We start from the raw sequence: 20045 nt of genomic DNA, 5'->3' as shown, positions 1-20045 counted from the left end.
GCCAAACACATATAAAATTAAAAATCCAAATAAATAAGGTTTGTCTCTTTAAGAATCACACGCAAAGGAACTCCTTCCATATTTTCAAATGTGATAAGCAATATTAGATGCAAGACGGAAAGGAAATTTAATGGATGATGCAGCAAACAAGGTGATGACATACCAAAAAACAAATTACAAGATTCCAAAAACCTATGCAAAAAAATGATATTTTTCAATGAGTATGGTTGAAATTCATTGAAAACATATAGATTAGCCAATATACAAAATTAAAGGAAGATTGGAGGTGATTTGTATCAATATTCGTAGTTAAAATTGAGTTCGAAAAATTCTTCTGCGACACATGTATCAAACATGTATCACACATATAGGTATACAAGAATATACATGTGATACAAATATGATACATATGTGATACATAAATGATACATAGTGTGATACACATATAATTTTTTGATGTTTATCTTCTACTTCGAATTTTAATTCAAACCACCTCAAAACTCTACCAAATCATCCCAAAATTGAAATTCAAACTTCTTAAGTTGTACCCAATCTATTCTAATAATACTCACTCAAAAAAAAGTAAAAATTTAACCTTTTTTGGGTTCAAATAACTAATTGACTAATATTGGTAACATTCAGCTAATCACCGGTGGAGCCACCTTATAGGAATGGCGCCCATTTGCGGGAAAAATACACTGTGTAGTTAGGTAAAAAAAATAAATTATATGTATATATATATATATAGTATGTATTGACTCTCCATAATTTCATGATATATTTACTTTTATATATTTTGATACCCCTTAACGAAAATTTTGGCTCTGCCGCTGTAACTAATATTAGTAATATTTCATGAATAGAACAACTTTTACAATAAACTATTTATAAATGGATATAGGTGACCTAAACAGAAATGGCACACACTTCAATGACATTATTCCATCAAGTACACCGCAAATCTTCCCTTTCTTCTTATACGGATGTACCCTAGTACGAGTTACTAATTATACAATTCGCACATACACTTTTAGAGTACAATCAAGAATATGGAGAAATCATCACAGGAAAATCTGATACTGGTGAATCGGGAATCCGACGGGGTTGCATGGGTTACAATAAACCGACCCAAGTCCCTAAATTCCCTGACTAAGTCAATGATGGTTGATCTTGCTCGAATTTTCAAGTCCTTGGACGCGGATGATTCGGTTCGGGTCATTATACTCACCGGATCGGGTCGATCGTTCTGCTCGGGCGTTGACCTGACGGCAGCGGAGGACGTGTTTAAGGGTGACGTGAAGGATGTGGAGACTGATCCGGTGGCGCAAATGGAACGCTGTAGGAAGCCCATCATTGGGGCTATTGGGGGATTTGCTGTGACTGCTGGTTTTGAGATTTCTCTTGCTTGTGATTTGTTGGTTGCCTCTAATGATGCTAAATTCTTGGACACTCATGCAAGGTTTGTCTTATTTCTCGGAATTTTTCTTTTGCTTTTGCTATATTGATACTAGTAGGGAAAAAAGAATGGTTTTTTTCTTCTAAATTTACTTATTTGGGCGGTTCTGTTTATGATGTTACTCTGTTGATGAAGAAACATATGATCAATGTTAGGATATATTTGGATATTGGAACTGTCGAAGCTGGATGGTGGTGATTTTTAACAAGTGAGCTTTATTACCTTAAGTCATGCTATATTGGAGAAATTGAGACTGGATTTAGCTTGATTCTTAATTAGTAAGTTATGACTAGACTGAATGAATTCTCCCCCATACTGAGCATCTCAATTCTCAGGTTTCAATTCTACTAGTTGAGCCTTCCCATAAAATTTTTGGAAAATAAACTAATTGGCTTTTGATTCATAGCTTGATCACTGTCTTAAGAAGCTTAGATTACACCACATAGGAGTTGGTTTTCCTGCAAAATTGTGCTTACAATTGTATCTTAACTAGTACTTCTGTATTGACAGTTAGCACCAAACCAAACTATTTAGCTTTACTACTTTTCGTTCTTGAACTTGATTTTTAAAGTATTGACTGTGCTTCAGTTTCATAGTTGATTTTAAGTTTTACTTACATAGTAGTTTAAGTTTTAAGCTTATTGTTTATGTGATCTAAAATGAAATCTCTGCATTTGACCGATCATTAGTCACCTGTGGACTTTAGCCCCATGTAAGCCGCTATTAAAATGAGACAAAGTCCTTAGCTGTATAAATTCTAAGCTGAAAATTCTATTGAATACAGAGAGTTCCCGTCAGCGTCTGAGTTACTAGTTAATTGAGGCTATCAACCTCTTGAAAAACCTGATATACCTAAAGTTATAAGTGTTCATGGTATTTTCAGTTGTTCTACTTGAGTTTTAAGCTACTTAAACACTTGAACCCAATCTATATACAAGTTCTGTGATATTAATGTTAAACTTCATATGTGTTTCTAGATGATTTTCTGACAAGAGTGTCGTTGCTTTTGTGATGCAGGTTTGGGATATTTCCTTCTTGGGGTCTATCTCAGAAACTCTCTCGTGTTATTGGACCCAGCCGAGCTCGTGAAGCATCTTTAACTGCAATGCCTCTCAGCGCTGAACAAGCTGAGAGATGGGGTTTGGTAAATTATGTTGTAGACAGAAGTGAACTTTTGAAGAAAGCTAGGCAAATAGCAGAAGCCATCATCAAGAACAACCACGACCTGGTTTTGAAGTACAAGGCAGTAATCAATGATGGGTTCAAACAAGACTTGACCCGAGCCCTTGCTCTTGAGAAGGTAACAAGATCTCCTGTTTTTGTTATGGTTTACAAGCTAATTGTACATCTTGTTTGAAGCAGTGTCCATCCTGTCTAATTTTAACTTATTGCCTATTATCTGTATCTAAATCTTTTAAGTATTATATTAAAAGAGAACCCATGCATGCATTGCAGGTATAGTAGATGCTAATACTGTCACGACCCAAAATCCACTAGAGGTCGTGATGGCGCCTAACATCGCCGTCAGGCAAGCCAACAGTGAATGTTTAATTTAATTACTCATTTTAGTATTTTTGAAATCATAATTTACATCAATTAAATAATAAGAAATAGAATTTACAGGGTTACTGATAATGTTTTCACAACTACAATAAAGGACAAGCCATAAGCACCCCAAAACCCGGTGTCACAAGTGCATGGGCATCAACTAGGAAATGAAATAAAATTCAACATTTGTCTGAGATACAAATTAGACATGAGAATACAAATAACTCTGATGGAGGCTCTGCAGGCTGCGGATCGTAACATGAAATGCAGCTCATGGTAAGTCCCCGCAATAGCCGCGCCTCTACGTCCAAAAGATCACCAGACATATATGTACCTGCTCAAAAATGTGCAGCAAGTGTAGCATGAGTACGTAAATCAACGCGTACCCAGCAAGTATCTAGCCTAACCCCAGAGAAGTAGTGACGAGGGGCCGACATCGACACTTACTAGTGGTCCAATAAGACAAATATAGTAAGGAGTAAACAGATATGGGGCGGAGTAAATAAACGAAGTTAAACAAGTGTAAATACGTGATACTGTCCTCCTTTCTACAATAGACTCAAGCTCTCAATTAACAATTACCTCCTCAACTGAAGCATATATATATAATGGACCTCACCAGATTGGTCGTTATAATTCAAATCAGGAAGACTCATGAATACGACAAGAGTGGGTTGCTCTAGTGGTGAGCACCTTCCACTTCCAACCAAGAGGTTGTGAGTTCAAGTCACCCAAAGAGCAAGGTGGAGAGTTCTTGGAGGGAGGAAACCGAGGGTCTATCGGAAATAGCCTTTCTACCCCAGGGTAGGGGTAAGGTCTGCGTACATACTACCCTCCCAGACTCCACTAGTGGGATTATACTGGGTTGTTGTTGTTGTTGTAAGACTCATGAATACACCGACTTCTTGTTAAATATTACACACGATTTCCATGAGAGTATTTTATAGAAATGTTGAGGCGTACGGCCCGATCCCATCATAATCTGTGCATTGCCGAGGGTCGAACGACACGAACCATAGATACATATGTCATACTGCCGAGGCGAATGACTCGCTCCCATGGGAGTGTGGTACATAATCTGTCGAGGCGAACGGCCCGATCCTATTAGAATAAGAAGCTTTGACGGGTCCTTGATCCCACTCACGAAGGAACATGTGAGTTATAAGGAGCTTTGAGGAAACCTTTCGATGAGAACGCATAACGCAGGAGAAATTCGTAAGAGGAGTACAATTATTCCGCGGCTAATCATGAAACTCGTCAAATCTCTACAATAGCAAGTCTATCACTTTACGTCTGTCTAGTCTCAAGTAGTAATGCGAAGTAAAAGAATTTAATAAACAAGTGATAACCCAAATAGTACGGTTATAGCATGGCGTGAACCTGAGTCTACCCGGACAATAACATGAATGTAGTTACGTACGGACTCTCGTCACCTCGTGCGTACGTAGCCCCCCGCAACAAGTAGCACATATCAATTACAACACCTCGGGGGCAGTTTCCCCCCTCCTAGAGTTAGACAGGAGACTTACCTCGCTCCGAAGTTCCATAACCAGCTCCAACGCCGCTCTAACACCTCAAACCGGTGCCCGTCGCTCCAAAACTAATCAATCAATGTGCAAATCCATAAATATATACTCTAATACTCATGATAAATCAAATTATAACTATTTCCAACTCCGTTCGAAAAATCGATAAAGCCGACCCTTGGGCCCATGTGCCAGAATTCCGAAAATTTTCGAAGATAAACATTACCCATAACATTACTAACTCAAATATATAATTTATTCCGAATTCCATGTCCTATTTCGTGGTCAAAATCCAAAATTACAAATTTCTAGGTTTTCTTCAAAATCTCACAATTTCCACTAATTTTCATGTTTAAATCCATATATAAACCAAGTATTTAACTTGTAATAGGTGGGAATCACTTACCTTGTGATGGGTGACGAAGAAGCTCCTCCAAAATCGCCCCTAGCTCGGCTCCCATAGAAGATTGAGATAAAATGAGCCAAAACCCGTTTTGGCAAACTTATACACTACCCAGGCGACCTTTCTTCGCGTTCGCGAAGGCCAAATGCCACTGCCTCAAAATTCCTCTTTGCGTTCGCGTCACCTACTCCGCGTTCGCTAAGCCTCAGACCCCTGCCCCTTCGCGTTCGCGGTCCAAGAGCCGCGTTCGCGAAGGCCAACCTGCTCCAGGCCCAGCTCCCCCTTTCCTTCTACGCGTTCGCGATAGCCCCTTCGCGTTCGCGTAGGTTCTTCAAGCCCTTCTCTGCATTCGCGACCCCTGTGTCGCATTCACGATGAACAAAAATCATCCGCACAAAAACCCTTCTTCGCGAACGCGGGACTCCCTTCGCGTTCGCGAAGGACAAAACCAGAACCAGCAACAGCAATAGCTAAAACAACCAGAATTGGTCCGAAACCACTCCGAATCACACCCGAGGCCCCTGGGACCCCGTCCAATCACACCAACCAGTCCCATAACATAACACAAACTTGCTCAAGGCCTCAAATCACTTCAAACAACGTTGTTAGTTTACAGATATGTATAGTGTAGTCTTGTCCCACATTGGAAGAGGAGTAATATCTCCTTGTAGTGTATAACTATAAATATGGACCTCTTTTATTGTATTTATCATTCAATATCAATAACATATTTTCTCCCGTGACTTCTCACATGGTATCAGAACATTAGTGAGAAACCCGTCGCTGTGCATCATTCCAACGACTTCCGGGAAGAAAGACCTCTTCGCCGTGCAATTTTCCGGCGACTTAGAAGGCTGTCCGTAAGCAAATCACTTTCTGTTGGTGTTGTGCAAAAACCAACACCACCACAAGACTCCTTAGGCTCCGGCGACCAAACCCCAGTCAACCCCACCGGAAAACACACGTCCACGCGCACTCACGCGCCTGGAAAAGAAAATATTTTCCGGCGAGATCTGACCCACGCGTCGGCGCGTGAGCACTGTTCCGGCCAGATTTTGAAAAAGTTCCAGTTGAACAGTAGAATCGCCTGGTAATTCCGATTATACCCTCACTGGTTTTGTTTCATTCCGACCACTTTGAGTTTTTCAACAGCTACAGTAGATTCCGGCGAGCTACAGTTTTTTCAGCGTGAATAGTGTTTCCGGCGTAGAACATTGTTCAGTTTTCCTTCTGTAAACAGTGCTTTTCAAGCTACTTCTTCAGTTTTCTCACAGGAGTTACTTATTTCCACTATTTCAAGTTAACCCTACTACTACAAATTGTAGCGACATGGGAACCGATGCTTTGAATAGTCGGATGGTTTCTTTAGCAGATTATATTGAGTTCCTTCAGTACAAAGTATGTAAGCAGACATCTCGTAGCGACATGGGAACCGATGTTTTGAATAGTCGGATGGTTTCTTTAGCAGATTATATTGAGTTCATTCAGTACAAAGCATGTAAGCAGACATCTTCTGATATAGCTTCTGTTGTTCAAACAGGTAATAATGTGACTTGTTTCTCACAATCTTCATCCTCTGAGTCTTGGGTCATTGATTCAAGTGCATCAGATCATCTTTCTGGTAACAAATCTCTTTTCACTACTATTTCGTATTCTCAATCTCTTCCAAAAGTCACAATGGCCAATGGGTCTCAAACCATGGTAACAACAATAGGTCAAGCAAGTCCAATTCCTTCCTTACCTTTAGATTCAGTCCTTTATGTTCCCAATAGTCCTTTTAATCTCATAGCTGTTAGTTGCTTAGCCAAATCACTTAAATGTGCTGTTTTATTTCTTGATGACCATGTTTTTATACAGGAACGCAGTACGGGGCGGATCATTGATACCGGGCATGAATCAAACAGACTTTATTACCTTATCCTTGCTAAATCACATGGACTCACATTTTGTCTTTCCTTCTACAACTTGTCCTGTTACTGATTCACCAGATTTATTACATAAACGGTTGGGACATCCCAGTTTGTCAAAACTTCAGAAAATGGTATATGGTTTATCTCATTTGTCAGCTCTAGAGTGTGAGTCATGTCAGCTCGGTAAGCATACTCGCTCCCATTTCACTCGGCGTCTTGATAATCGAGCAGAGTCACCGTTTACTTTAGTCTATTCAGATGCTTGGGGTCCTAGTCGGGTCATTTCCACCTTGGGATTTCGCTACTTTGTCAGTTTCATTGATGATTATTCCAGATGCACTTGGATATTTTTGATAAAAAATCAATCTGAGCTGTTTTCTATTTTCCAGACCTTCCACGCTGAAATTCAAAATCAATTTGGGGTTTCTATTCGCACATTTCGTAGTGATAATGCCCGAGAGTATTTGTCTTCCCCATTTCAGCATTTTATGAAATCTCATGAGATTATTCATCAAACATGTTGTCCGTACACATCTAAACAAAATGGGGTAGCTGAAGGAAAGAATAGACATCTTATTGAAACTGCTCGTACCCTACTCATACAATCTTATGCTCTGTTGCGTTTTTGGGGGGATGCAGTTCTTACATCTTGCTATCTTATTAATCGTATGCCATCTTCAGCTATCCAGAACCAAGTTCCATTCTCTGTCATGTTTCCCCACTTACCTTTGTTCTCTCTTCCACCTCGTATCTTTGGAAGCACTTGTTTTGTCCATAACCTTACTCCAGGAACAAATAAGTTAGCTCCTCGTGCTCTTAAGTGCGTATTTCTGAGTTTCTCGAGAACACAAAAGGGGTATCGATGCTACTCTCCTGACCTCCAGCGGTACCTTATGTCCGCTGATGTTACCTTCTTTGAAACCCAATCATACTTCACAGGGTCCGGTCATCACTTAGATATTTCTGAGGTACTACCAGTTTCATCTTTTGGAGATTCAGTCACTCCAGCTCCACCACCTACAACTCCTGTTATAGCTCCACCACCTATAGCTCCAATTCCATCACCTACAGCTCCAGTTGTAGCTCCACCAACTATAGCTCCAGCTCCTCCACATAATCCAATTCAACTTCTACAGCTCCACCACTCTTGACTTATCATCGTCGTCCACATCCAACATTAGGCCCGGGTAATTCACGCCACGTATCAGATTCTGCACCTACTGCGGACTTGTCTCCTCTTAGTCAACCAATTGCACTCCGCAAAGGTGTACGATCCACACTTAATCCTAATCCCCACTATGTCGGTTTAAGTTATCATCGCCTGTCGTCATCTCATTATGCTTTTATATCTTCTTTGTCCACTGTTTCTATCCCTAAGTCTACAGGTGAGACACTATCTCATCCAGGATGGCGACATGCTATGATTGATGAGATGTCTGCTTTACATGCGAGTGACACTTGGGAGCTTGTTCCTCTTCCTGTAGGTAAGTCTGTTGTTGGTTGTCGTTGGGTTTATGCAGTCAAAGTCGGCCCGGATGGCTAGGTTGATCGGCTTAAGGCACGTCTTGTTGCCAAAGGATATACTCAGATTTTTGGGCTTGATTATAGTGATACTTTCTTTCCCGTGGCTAAAGTAGCATCTGTTCGTCTCTTTTTGTCCATGGCTGATGTACGTCATTGGCATCTTTATCAGTTAGACATTAAGAATGCTTTTCTCTACGGTGATCTTGAGGAAGAAGTTTATATGGAGCAGCCACCTGGTTTTGTTGCTCAGGGGGAGTTTAATGGTTGTGTTTGCAGATTGCGCAGGTCACTATATGGTTTGAAACAGTCCCCTCGAGCTTGGTTTGGTAAGTTCAGCACAATTATTCAGGAGTTCGGCATGACTCGTAGTGAGGCTGATCACTCTGTGTTTTATCGGCATTCTGCTCCTAATCTGTGTATTTATCTAGTGGTTTATGTTGATGATATTGTTATTACTGGCAATGATAAGAATGATATTACTAATCTGAAGCAACATCTTTTTTAGCACTTCCAGACTAAGGATCTGGGCAGATTGAAGTATTTTCTAGGTATTAAGGTCGCTCAGTCTAGCTCAGGTATTGTTATTTCACAGCGGAAGTATGCCTTAGACATTCTTGAGGAGACTGGAATGATGGGTTGTAGACCTATTGACTCTCCTATGGATCCGAATACTAAGCTTTTGCCTGGACAGGGGGAGCCTCTTAGAGACCCTACGAGATATAGGAGGTTGGTTGGCAAATTGAATTACCTCACAGTGAATAGACCTGACATTTCTTTTCTGGTGAGTGTTGTAAGTCAGTTTATGGATTCTCCCTATGATAGTCACTGGGATGCAGTTGTTCGTATTCTTCGGTATATAAAGTCAGCTTCAGGCAAATGATTACTATTAGAGGATCGATGCCACGAGCAGATTGTTGGGTATACAGATGCTGATTGGGCAGGATCACCTTTTGATAGACGTTCTACATTTGGATATTGTGTTCTAGTAAGAAGTTACTTGGTCTCGTGGAAGAGCAAGAAACAGAATGTAGTTGCTCGATCTAGCGCCGAAGCCGAATATCGGGCCATGGCTATGGCGACGTGTGAGTTAGTTTGGGTCAAGCAGTTGCTCAAGGAGTTAAAGTTCGGAGAAATCAGCAAGATGGAACTAGTGTGATAACCAAACTGCTCTTTATATTGCGTCAAATCCGGTGTTCCATGAGAGGACTAAACATATTGAGATCGACTGTCACTTTGTCAGAGAAAAAAATACTTTCAGGAGATATTGTTACAAAGTTTGTAAAGTCGAATGATCAACTAGTAGATATTTTCACTAAGTCTCTTACTGGTTCTCGTATTAGCTACATGTGTAACAAGTTCGGTACATATGATGTGTATGCACCGTCTTGAGGGGGAGTGTTAATTTACAGATATGTATAGTGTAGTCTTGTCCTACATTGGAAGAGGAGTAATATCTCCTTGTAGTGTATAGCTATAAATATGGACCTCTTGTATTGTATTTATCATTCAATATCAATAACATATTTTCTGCCGTGCCTTCTCACAAACGTCAAATCTACAAGTTGCGCATCGATTCAAGCTTAATGAACCATTGAACTCCTAACTTCCACATTCGATGCCAAAACCTATCAAATCACGCCCGATTAACCTCAAATTTTGCACACAAGTCACATTTGACATTACGGGCCTACTCCAACTTCCGGAATCAGAATCCGACCCCGATATCAAAAAGTCCACTCTCGGTCAAACTTCCAAAAAAACCTCAACTTCCAACTTCCGCCAAATGACCCCAAAATGACCTACAGACCTCCTAATCCACACCCGGACACGCTCCCAAGGCCAGAATCACCATACAGAGCTATTCCCAGGCTCAGAATTCCAAACAAACATCGATAACATTAAAATACACTTCAACCCAAATTTATGAAAATTTTCTAAAATGCCAACTTTCCAAAATAGGCGCCAAAACGCTCCCGGGTAATCCAAAACCCGATCCGGACATACGTCCGAGTCCAAAATCATCATACGAACCTATTGGAACCTTCAAATCCCGATTCCGAGGTTGTTTACTCAAAAGTCAAACCTTAGTCAATTCCGATCACGTGTACAAGTCATAATACATAAAGTGAAGCTACGCAAGGCTTCAAACCGCCGAACGACGCGCTAGAGCTCAAAATGACTGGTCGGGTCATTACATTCTCTACCACTTAAACATACGTTCGTCCTCGAACGTGCTAAGAACTGCTCCGGAATTGTCCAAAATCACTGTTTAACACCTCGTGCACCTACCCGTGCCACCATAACCGATTATAGCACATTAGCTCGAGCCAGACTAAAGATCCTTCCTGCTACCTTAGCTAGCAAACTTTAGAGCCAAATTCCAACATCCGGAGTTTCTCCACGATACCATATTCTGACACACGAACACCGTATAAATCACCGGACACTGAACCCAGCGTGACCATGCTCCTCCGCTGAAATTACACCATGCACCACATAACTCATTTGCCCAAGGCAATCTCCCCCAAGCACAACGGCTGAAATTTCCACTGACCCGAAGCCCGTAGTATACCTCATAACATATATAAGCCCTGCTTCAACTCTCGCAATATTGCCACGACGGAAAAGATTTGTAGAAACTCATAACCATCTACCGAATCACAAATCATAGAGTTCCTGACGAAGAAGCATTACTTCATTCTGAACTGAACAACGATATTTGCTCTTTAATATACCTTATATTAATCCGATCGCACTGATCACATGTCCAATAATCTCGTCTCACCCAGTACAAGCTGCTCAGGTAATAAGCCACCTCAGACACTGCCAAAACTCTCATATGATGCCACAATGTGCCAATAAGCTACAAACTCGAATGTGATACATAAGGAAAATGAACTCCGGAAAGAACTACTCAACCCACGTAACTAATTAAACAACCGAAAAGATTTTATGAACCTTACTCATAAAATGAGAAACAAAACACACAAGAATAGATATAGGGAACTGTACTCAACATCACACTGTTGCGGCGTGTAACCCGATCCACACATGATACCGTTGCGGCGTGCAACCCGATCCAACCATGATACCCGTGGCGGTGTGCCACCCGATCCAAACATAATAATCTATAAGGAAATACCTATCGAGCCATAATGCTCGTACCTACGAAATACCCAAATGTCGACCACAAGCATGCCAAGTGTATAATATCATCCCTGGGGAGACAGGTAGCGCTAAGGTGCAATAAATGACTTGCATCTCGAGAGCTATCATGTTCTCACAACACCACAAACTACATGGGATCTCGATACGAGTGCGAATAATCATACCGTCTCACAACCCACATGGCACAATAGAGATTGCACGGAATAACTGACGACAAAAATAACATCCAAGGTCCGAAGGCCCCTCCGTAAGCAATGCTATGCTGACATGAACACATCCGGCCTGATATAGAGCGCACATTCACATCTAGATCCATCCACGGACCTCAAGGCGATTCTGATCGTACCGCACTGGGCTAATAACCTTCCAAGGATCCACAACACCCCTACTCATGATACATAAGAACAACCGTCCAATCCGGAACAAACTTCCACAGTTCACAACCAAATGAATAGAGCGCCTCCCAGGCCTAAGCTCTCACATTAGCGATAGTACCATAATCTCCATACTTGGTTTCAATCTTCAATCAATCAAGTGACTACATGTCATACTTATACAATCTTCCCGTGGGATACACTCTCACGACCTCCCGCACCAGGTAACAAAGTCTGCATATCCATACCACCGGCCATACAATGCTGTAAAGCGAATCGAGAATCCGCAAATCAGTACACAAAGCCTCTTACACAGGACACCAATCTCAGGTGACACTAAAGACAATACCAGCTTACTCTAAACATCTGAATTCTTTCCTGCTCATCCGAGCTCGTAATATACTTGTCTACACCGAACCGCAACCTTGATCCTCAACTTCCAATTCCCATGCCGCTCACTGCACCTAACATGTCAATACGCGAGAGTACAAGAATTCCATCATAACTCCTGAACCACTAATAGAATAAACACTCCATAATATAGAAACCTTTCGCTTAACTCATTTCAGGAGAACCATTGCAACACGCGACTAAATTCCCATAACCGTTCCCATAACCGCAGAACACGCGATTAGATTCCCATAACCGTTCCCATAACCGCAGAAAATACAATCCCCAAGTAGTGGTCTAAACCACCATAACTCTTCCAGGATCCATCTACACATAACATGTCATTATAATCGAATACCTCCAAATAAATCAAATTACGGTGGCCGTCAAGCCTCGCACGTACCGCCACAAATCACCTGCATAACTTAACACGCTAAAGGAACTGATCATTGCCACCATCATGCCGATTCAACCATTGCTAACCGAACCAACTTCTTCTAATTTACTCTGGACTTGCCTTAGAAATAATAATAGCTCCATTCAAAATATAACGAACCCAATCCGCACTCATCCTGAGTGACCCTATTTTACGAGACCACAATGCCTTAAAACCCACGAACTAACTCATACCCTCCTTGTGCGCACATTCGCATCTTCAACTGGTACACCCATTCTGATAATTCCTCTACGAATCCGAAGTTATTTTCTTCCATTCCTCCAATGCTACACCGCAGACCGATGATAACATAGAACACTCCAAGCCTCTTTCATAATCCACTGCAGAAGCTCGATACTTAACCATACCACAGACCCGGAATCCTTAGGCACCACACTTTAATTTTTGAACCCACTAGGACCGTTGTTGAGAGTCACCCACTCTGACTTGTCCCCGAATATAATCAAACTCCAAGGACCTGCTAGCACATGAACACCCTCTCAAAGAAGCAACCGGCTGAATTCGTTTCCTTGTACATCACATCCACACAAAGCATAGACTTTGAGTCTTCCCAAAACCTGAAGATGAACCGATAAGGCCAAGTATAGCACACATTCCTCAAATCCTTTGCTCAATCATCACTGATGTTTTCTTTCCTTAGTCGTAATAACCCACCAATACACCGATAACCAGAAACCGTACAAGTAGACAACCACGCAATCCAATCATAGACGGTGGAGCTCTCCCACTCAGCTTGAAGCTACAATTACATAACCCTGGGACCCACCGAGATTCCTTCCCCATTGACATCAGCTGAAAGTCCAACAATACATTCCAAACTCGAAGTCATGTTGCATCCGTGGACCTAGTCACTGTCCATCATGAATTCCCAAATGGCTCCAAACTTTCCTCAAGGCGTGTGGCTATCCTACCACAGAACCCATATGCTACTCTGCCACTCTCCCACTTTGGTTAAACCCTCTCCTTTAAGCAACTCCTCGACTTCTGCTTTTCATACTTGACCTTCTAGCAATTCAACCACATCAAAACACCTCCCACATGTCCTTCCTCGTCCTTCGCTGCCCAATTGTTCCCTCAAATCCGAATCCATCTCTGTAACACTTGAGCTAATAAATTGCCACCAACTCCAAGCCTCCTAGAAGATCATCCTTCTCGAGCCATCAACATTAGAAATGCCCATTTGATTCCGAAATCGCTACACTCCGCCATCTCGGACAATCGCTTCTCCGGCACCATTTCACACTACCCTGCCCCGAAGGCAAATTGATGAAGACCATAACTCCGGCGAACCTTAACGCAACGATGACACCACATCACAATTGAGAATTCTACCACGCTCGAAAATATCAAGTCTCGTTACTCCATTATCCCAAACTTGAACATTTATAGTCCGATTGACTTTCCTCCGCTGGAAATAAAATGCTGAACCTTTGAACCTCTGAATCATGCACTGAGAAAAACCTCCTTTCAAGTCATTCACTGCCCCGACACATAGACAAACACCCTACCTTTACACGAACACAGTGCGATAACAACGTCTGAACATCATAGCAACCTGCGCGTAGCCTTGAAACCATCGAAAATACAGTTACTGAGCTGAAATAATAGAACCTCCTTCCACAAGAAGACAATAATAACCTGCTCGAATGCGCAGGGAGAAACACCTTGCTCCCCGTCTGTAGTACCACTGCAACTCCTCGATGCCCAAATGACACGAGCGCTGAACATCGTATGAGAATGAGTAGGAAGGATATAAAGGCATAAGCCTCAAAGGAATCAAATCGCACGATGAGGAATCAAGAAGATAAGTGCTCCTAACAGCCCTGTAGGCTCTCGAAGATAAGTACAGATGTTTCTGTACCGATCCGCGAGACTCTACTAGATTTTCTCATGACTCGTGAGACCTAAGTGAACCTAATGCTCTGATACCAAGCTGTCACGACCCAAAATCCACTAGAGGTCGTGATGGCGCCTAACATCGCCGTCAGGCAAGCCAACAGTGAATGTTTAATTTAATTACTCATTTTAGTATTTTTGAAATCATAATTTTCATCAATTAAATTATAAGAAATAGAATTTACAGGGTTACTGATAATGTTTTCACAACTACAATAAAGGACAACCCATAAGCACCCCAAAACCCGGTGTCACAAGTGTATGAACATCAACTAGGAAATGAAATAAAATACAACATTTGTCTGAGATACAAATTAGACATGAGAATACAAATAACTCTGATGGAGGCTTTGTAGGCTGCGGATCGTAACATGAAATGCAGCTTATGGTAAGTCCTCGCAATAGCCGCGCCTCTACGTCCAAAAGATCACCAGACATATATGTACCTGCTCAAAAATGTGCAGCAAGTGTAGCATGAGTACGTAAATCAACGCGTACCCAGTAAGTATCTAACCTAACCCCAGAGAAGTTGTGACGAGGGGTCGACATCGACACTTACTAGTGGTCCAATAAGACAAATATAGTAAGGAGTAAACAGATATGGGGCGGAGTAAATAAACGTTTGGACAAATATAGTAAGGAGTAAACAGATATGGGGCGGAGTAAATAAACGAAGTTAAACAAGTGTAAATACGTGATACTGTCCTCTCTACAATAGACTCAAGCTCTCAATTAGCAATTACCTCCTCAACCGGAGCATATATATACAATGGACCACACCAGATATGTTTACGCACGATTTCCATGAGAGTATTTTATATAAATGCCGAAGCGTACGGCCCAATCCCATCATAATTTGTGCACTGCCGATGGTTGTATGGCACGAACCATAGATACATCTGTCATACTGCCGAGGCGACGACCCGCTCTCATGAGAGTGGTACATAATCCTGCCGAGGCGAACTGCCCAATCCCATTAGAATAAGAAGCTTTGACGGGTCCTTGACCCCACTCACGAAGGAACATGTGAGTTATAAGGAGCTTTGAGGAAACCTTTCGATGAGAACGCATAACGCGGGAGAAATTCGTAAGAGGAGCAATTATTCCGCGGCTAATCATGAAACTCGTCAAATCTTTACAATAGCAAGTCTGTCACTCTAGCAATTATTCCGTATAGTCTCAAGTAGTAATGCGAAGTAAAAGAATTTAATAAGCAAGTGATAACCCAAATAGTACAGTTATAGCATGGCGTGAACCTGAGTCTACTCGGACAATAACATGAATGTAGCTACGTACGAACTCTCGTCACCTCGTGCGTACGTAGCCCCCCGCAACAAGTAGCACATATCAATTACAACACCTAGGGGGTAGTTTCCCCCTCACAGAGTTAGACATGAGACTTACCTCGCTCCGAAGTTCCATAACCGGCTCCAATGCCGTTCTAACACCTCAAACTGGTGCCCGTCGCTCCAAAACTAGTCAATCAATGTGCAAATCCATAAATATATACTCTAACACTCATTATAAATCAAATTATAACAATTTCCAACTCCGTTGGAAAAATCGATAAAGCCGACCCTCAGGCTCACGTGCCCGGATTCCGAAAATTTTCGAAGATAAACATTACCCATAATATTACTAACTCAAATATATAATTTATTCCAAATTCCATGTCCTATTTCGTGGTCAAAATCCAAAATTACAAATTTCTAGGTTTTCTTAAAAATCTCACAATTTCCACCAATTTTCATGTTTAAATCCATATATAAACCAAGTATTTAACTTGTAATAGGTGAGAATCACTTACCTTGTGATGGGTGACGAAGAAGCTCCTCCAAAATCGCCCCTAGTTCGGCTCCCATGGAAGATTGAGATAAAATGAGCCAAAAACCGTTTTGGCAAACTTATACACTGCCCAGGCGACCCGTCTTCGCGTTCGCGTGAAACGCCTCACGTTCGCGAAGGCCAAATGCCACTGCCTCAAAATTCCTCTTCGCGTTCGCGTCACCTATGCCACGTTCGCGAAGCCTCAGACCCCTGCCCCTTCGCGTTCGCGGTCCAAGAGCTGCATTCGCGAAGGCCAACCTACTCCAGGCCCAGCTCCCCCTTTCCTTCTACGCGTTCGCGATCGCCCCTTCGCGTTCGCGTAGGTTCCTCAAGCCCTTCTTCGCGTTCGCGACCTCTGTGTCGCGTTCGCGATGAACAAAAATCAACCGCCCAAAAACCTTTCTTCGCGAACGCGGGACTCCCTTCGCGTTCGCGAAGGACAACCAAAACTAGCAACAACAGCAGCCAAAACAACCACAATTGGTCCGAAACCACTCCGAATCACACCCGAGGCCCTCGGGACCCCGTCCAATCACACCAAGGAGTCCCATAACATAACACAAACTTGCTCGAGGCCTCAAATCATATCAAACAACGTCAAATCTACAAGTTGTGCATCGATTCATGCTTAATGAACCATTGAACTCCTAACTTCCACATTCGATGCCAAAACCTATCAAATCACGTTCGATTGACCTTAAATTTTGCACACAAGTCACATTTGACATTACATACCTACTCCAACTTTCGGAATCGGAATCCGACCCCGATATCAAAAAGTCCACTCCTGGTCAAACTTCCAATAGAACCTCAACTTCTAACTTTCGCCAAATGGCCCCAGAATGACCTGCAGACCTCCAAATCCCCCCATCCGGACGTGCTCCTTAGACCTGAATTACCATACGGAGCTATTCTCATGTTCAGAATTCCAAACGGACATCGATAACATTAAAATACACTTCAACCCAAATTTATGAAATTCTTCCAAAATGGCAACTTTCCACAATAGGCGCCGAAACGCTCCCGGGTCATCCAAAACCCTATCCGGACATACGCACGAGTCCAAAATCATCATACGAACATGTTGGAACCTTTAAATTCCGATTCCGAGGTCGTTTACTCAAAAGTCAAACCTTAGTCAATTCCGATCACGTGTACAAGTCATAATACTTGAAGTGAAGTTACTCAAGGGCTCAAACCGCCTAACGACGCGCTAAAGCTCAAAACGAACGGTCGAGTCGTTACAAATACCAATTAGAAAGAAAGGGAAGTACTCTGGAAAAATAGTCTATCACTCCTTCCTAGTACCCATAGCCCCATCCACCCTCCAGTTCTCTCACCGGAAAAAATAATGACCTCGCGAAATACCAGATAAGAACCCATCCAACAGCCCTTGAAGGAAAAAGATAGCTGAGATTGAAATAGGGGGAAAGGGAGAACCAATTCAGGTGGTTGCACCTTTTTAAAGTTAATCCTAAATCATGCATGAAGAATCTGATATTTGTCTAACATCAAGATCGATGGTTGATTATTAGTCTCTGGTGTGGCTATTCCCTACGGTGTTCGTACTCTCAAATGTACTAATTCACCTTACATTGTGAAGTTGGCGGTTGCTTCTGTATTACAAGTCCATATAATATCTTGTCGCAATGCGCGCGCTCTCTCTCTCTCTCTGCTTCTTTTTCTTGGTTGTGTTGCTTGTCTTGTGAAATCTTCTAGCTGCAGAGAACTGTTGACGAGATAAAATAAAAAAGGGAAAAATGGATGTCTGAGTATCCAAGTTACTCTCCAACTTAAGTGATCCACTTAATCTTGTTAGTTCACCTCTTCTGGATGCGTTGAGGTTGTTATCGTCAGAGTGCCGTGTCAAAAATTAGAAACTAATGAATACTTGTACAAAATCTTGCAATTACCATGTAGTCGCACTACCTGCAACTTAATATACTGATGTGTGCGCTTTATTGTCATTTCCAGGAGAGGGCACACGAGTATTACGATGGAATGTCCAAAGATCACTTTAAGAAACTGCAAGAGTTCATTGCTGGTCGGAGTTCAAGCAAACCTTCCTCAAAATTATAGATTTTTCATGTTATTCTGCTTTTGAAATAAACTAGTCTACGCGCACGTTTTATTGAGAAATTTCAAGTAAAAGTAAATATTACTTTGTTTGTCTCATTTTACATGGCACTGTATTGATCAAACGCTAAGAAAGATGTTATTCTATTTTCAGTAGAGTGACGATCCTGTCAACAAGGCACAACCATGGTCAACCATTTTACACACTCCGTCTTCTTTGTGACATGACATTGTTAAGGTTTTGTATTACGCCCTATAATTTCTTCCACGGTTTACTGATTTTGATAATTTTTTGCCCAACTTTAGTCCTAAATAGGATAAGCGGTCGTTGTAAATATAATCCGGTCTAAAAGTTCGGAATCGAATATCCGGTCTAAAAGTACGGAATCGAATTCTACAGAGAACTAAGATTTAGCAATAACTGTTCACTATCACGAATGTGATTCTTATTTTAAACTAATTAACTAGCAACTATTAAAAGCGATAAAAAATATTAATTAGGAAGACTAAAAGTTGGAGACAAGATCAAGAAGGCCTAGAGTTATGAATTTTTCAATTGTCAGAATTTTTCTTGCTACGTTTCCTACAATTTCGCCTAAGTATTCTCTATTGATCGTGAGCATTTCAGGTGTCGTAATTCTCTCTCGAGCAACTAAAATAATTTACTAGACATATTTTTCCAAACTACGCTAGCTGGTACTATTTTACTGCTCACTATAACGTCAAGGCTTTGTTATTTCTAAACTCACCTTTAAACCAGTCGTATTGATTCCTCACATACGTTAGGAGTAAGGTTTAACAACCACCTAAATGTATCCTTTTCCAAGTAATACATAATAAATAGGAACAATCAATCGATGGCCATTCAATCAACTAAAATAAGCACGTAGTTAACCAAGTAGAGAAATCCAAAGGCTAAGTTACATAAAAACGTAACAAACATTTATCCTACAAAAGATTCCATCAAAACCCTAGATAAGAAATTAGTTATTCATAATAGTACGTAAAACTACAATACTATAATTCATAACCATGAAAAATAGGAAGAAAGAGGGAAAATGTGAAGTTGAATCCTTCTCCTTGTTCCAAGCGTGTTCTTGCCTCTCGAAAGTCTTCCTCTTCCTCCAAAGTAGCGTCTCCCCTCAAAAAGGATATTTTAGGATGTATTTATATCCATTAGGGTTTGTATGGGCGGGTTTAACACTTCTACTTCGAATTGGAAACGTCGGGGGCGCGTCTGGATGCGCGACCCAGACCGCTCTCAGTTGTTGTATTCTTCTGCTCCGATCCTGGTCTGGTATGTCCGAGACTTTTTTCTTTAACTATATTTTCACCAATTTTGCTCCTATTTGATCCTTTTTTCGCGCAAGTTCATTTCTACACATAAGAAACACGTAATGAGCATATTTTCACTTTAAAAATCATGTGATCTCCCATAACTCACATAAGAAATAATATACAAACATACTAAAAAACATGCACTTTTCACC

General features: G+C 41.4%; 1 protein-coding gene across 2 annotated transcripts; it reads left to right on the top strand.

Annotated features, from left to right (window-relative positions):
- Window positions 1–908: 908 nt before the first annotated feature.
- Window positions 909–18761, top strand: LOC104110431 (probable enoyl-CoA hydratase 1, peroxisomal). 2 transcript variants are annotated; one of them, XR_011408738.1, is made up of 4 exons: window positions 916–1459; window positions 2474–2756; window positions 2912–2984; window positions 18454–18761. XR_011408738.1 is itself a non-coding variant. In XM_009619927.4 (3 exons), exons 1-3 carry the CDS (start codon window positions 1050–1052, stop codon window positions 18556–18558), a joined length of 798 nt encoding a protein of 265 aa, XP_009618222.2. In that variant the 5' UTR covers window positions 909–1049; the 3' UTR covers window positions 18559–18761. The 2 variants fall into 2 exon arrangements, 1 of the variants encoding a protein (XP_009618222.2); XM_009619927.4 differs by lacking the exon at window positions 2912–2984 and having other exon boundaries at window positions 909–1459.
- Window positions 18762–20045: the final 1284 nt, after the last annotated feature.

The sequence above is a fragment of the Nicotiana tomentosiformis genome, chromosome 6 (assembly GCF_000390325.3).
Source record: "Nicotiana tomentosiformis chromosome 6, ASM39032v3, whole genome shotgun sequence".
In the NCBI taxonomy this organism is placed as follows: domain Eukaryota; kingdom Viridiplantae; phylum Streptophyta; class Magnoliopsida; order Solanales; family Solanaceae; genus Nicotiana; species Nicotiana tomentosiformis.
This window is presented reverse-complemented; position numbering and strand designations above follow the sequence as displayed.

Excerpts from the sequence above, each read along its gene's own strand:
- LOC104110431 (XM_009619927.4), top strand. The coding sequence starts at position 1,050 with ATGGAGAAATCATCACAGGAAAATCTGATACTGGTGAATCGGGAATCC. Across the intron at positions 1,460-2,473 it reads TTCTTGGACACTCATGCAAG|GTTTGGGATATTTCCTTCTT; the intron begins GTTTGTCTTATT and ends TTTGTGATGCAG. Across the intron at positions 2,757-18,453 it reads GAGCCCTTGCTCTTGAGAAG|GAGAGGGCACACGAGTATTA; the intron begins GTAACAAGATCT and ends TGTCATTTCCAG.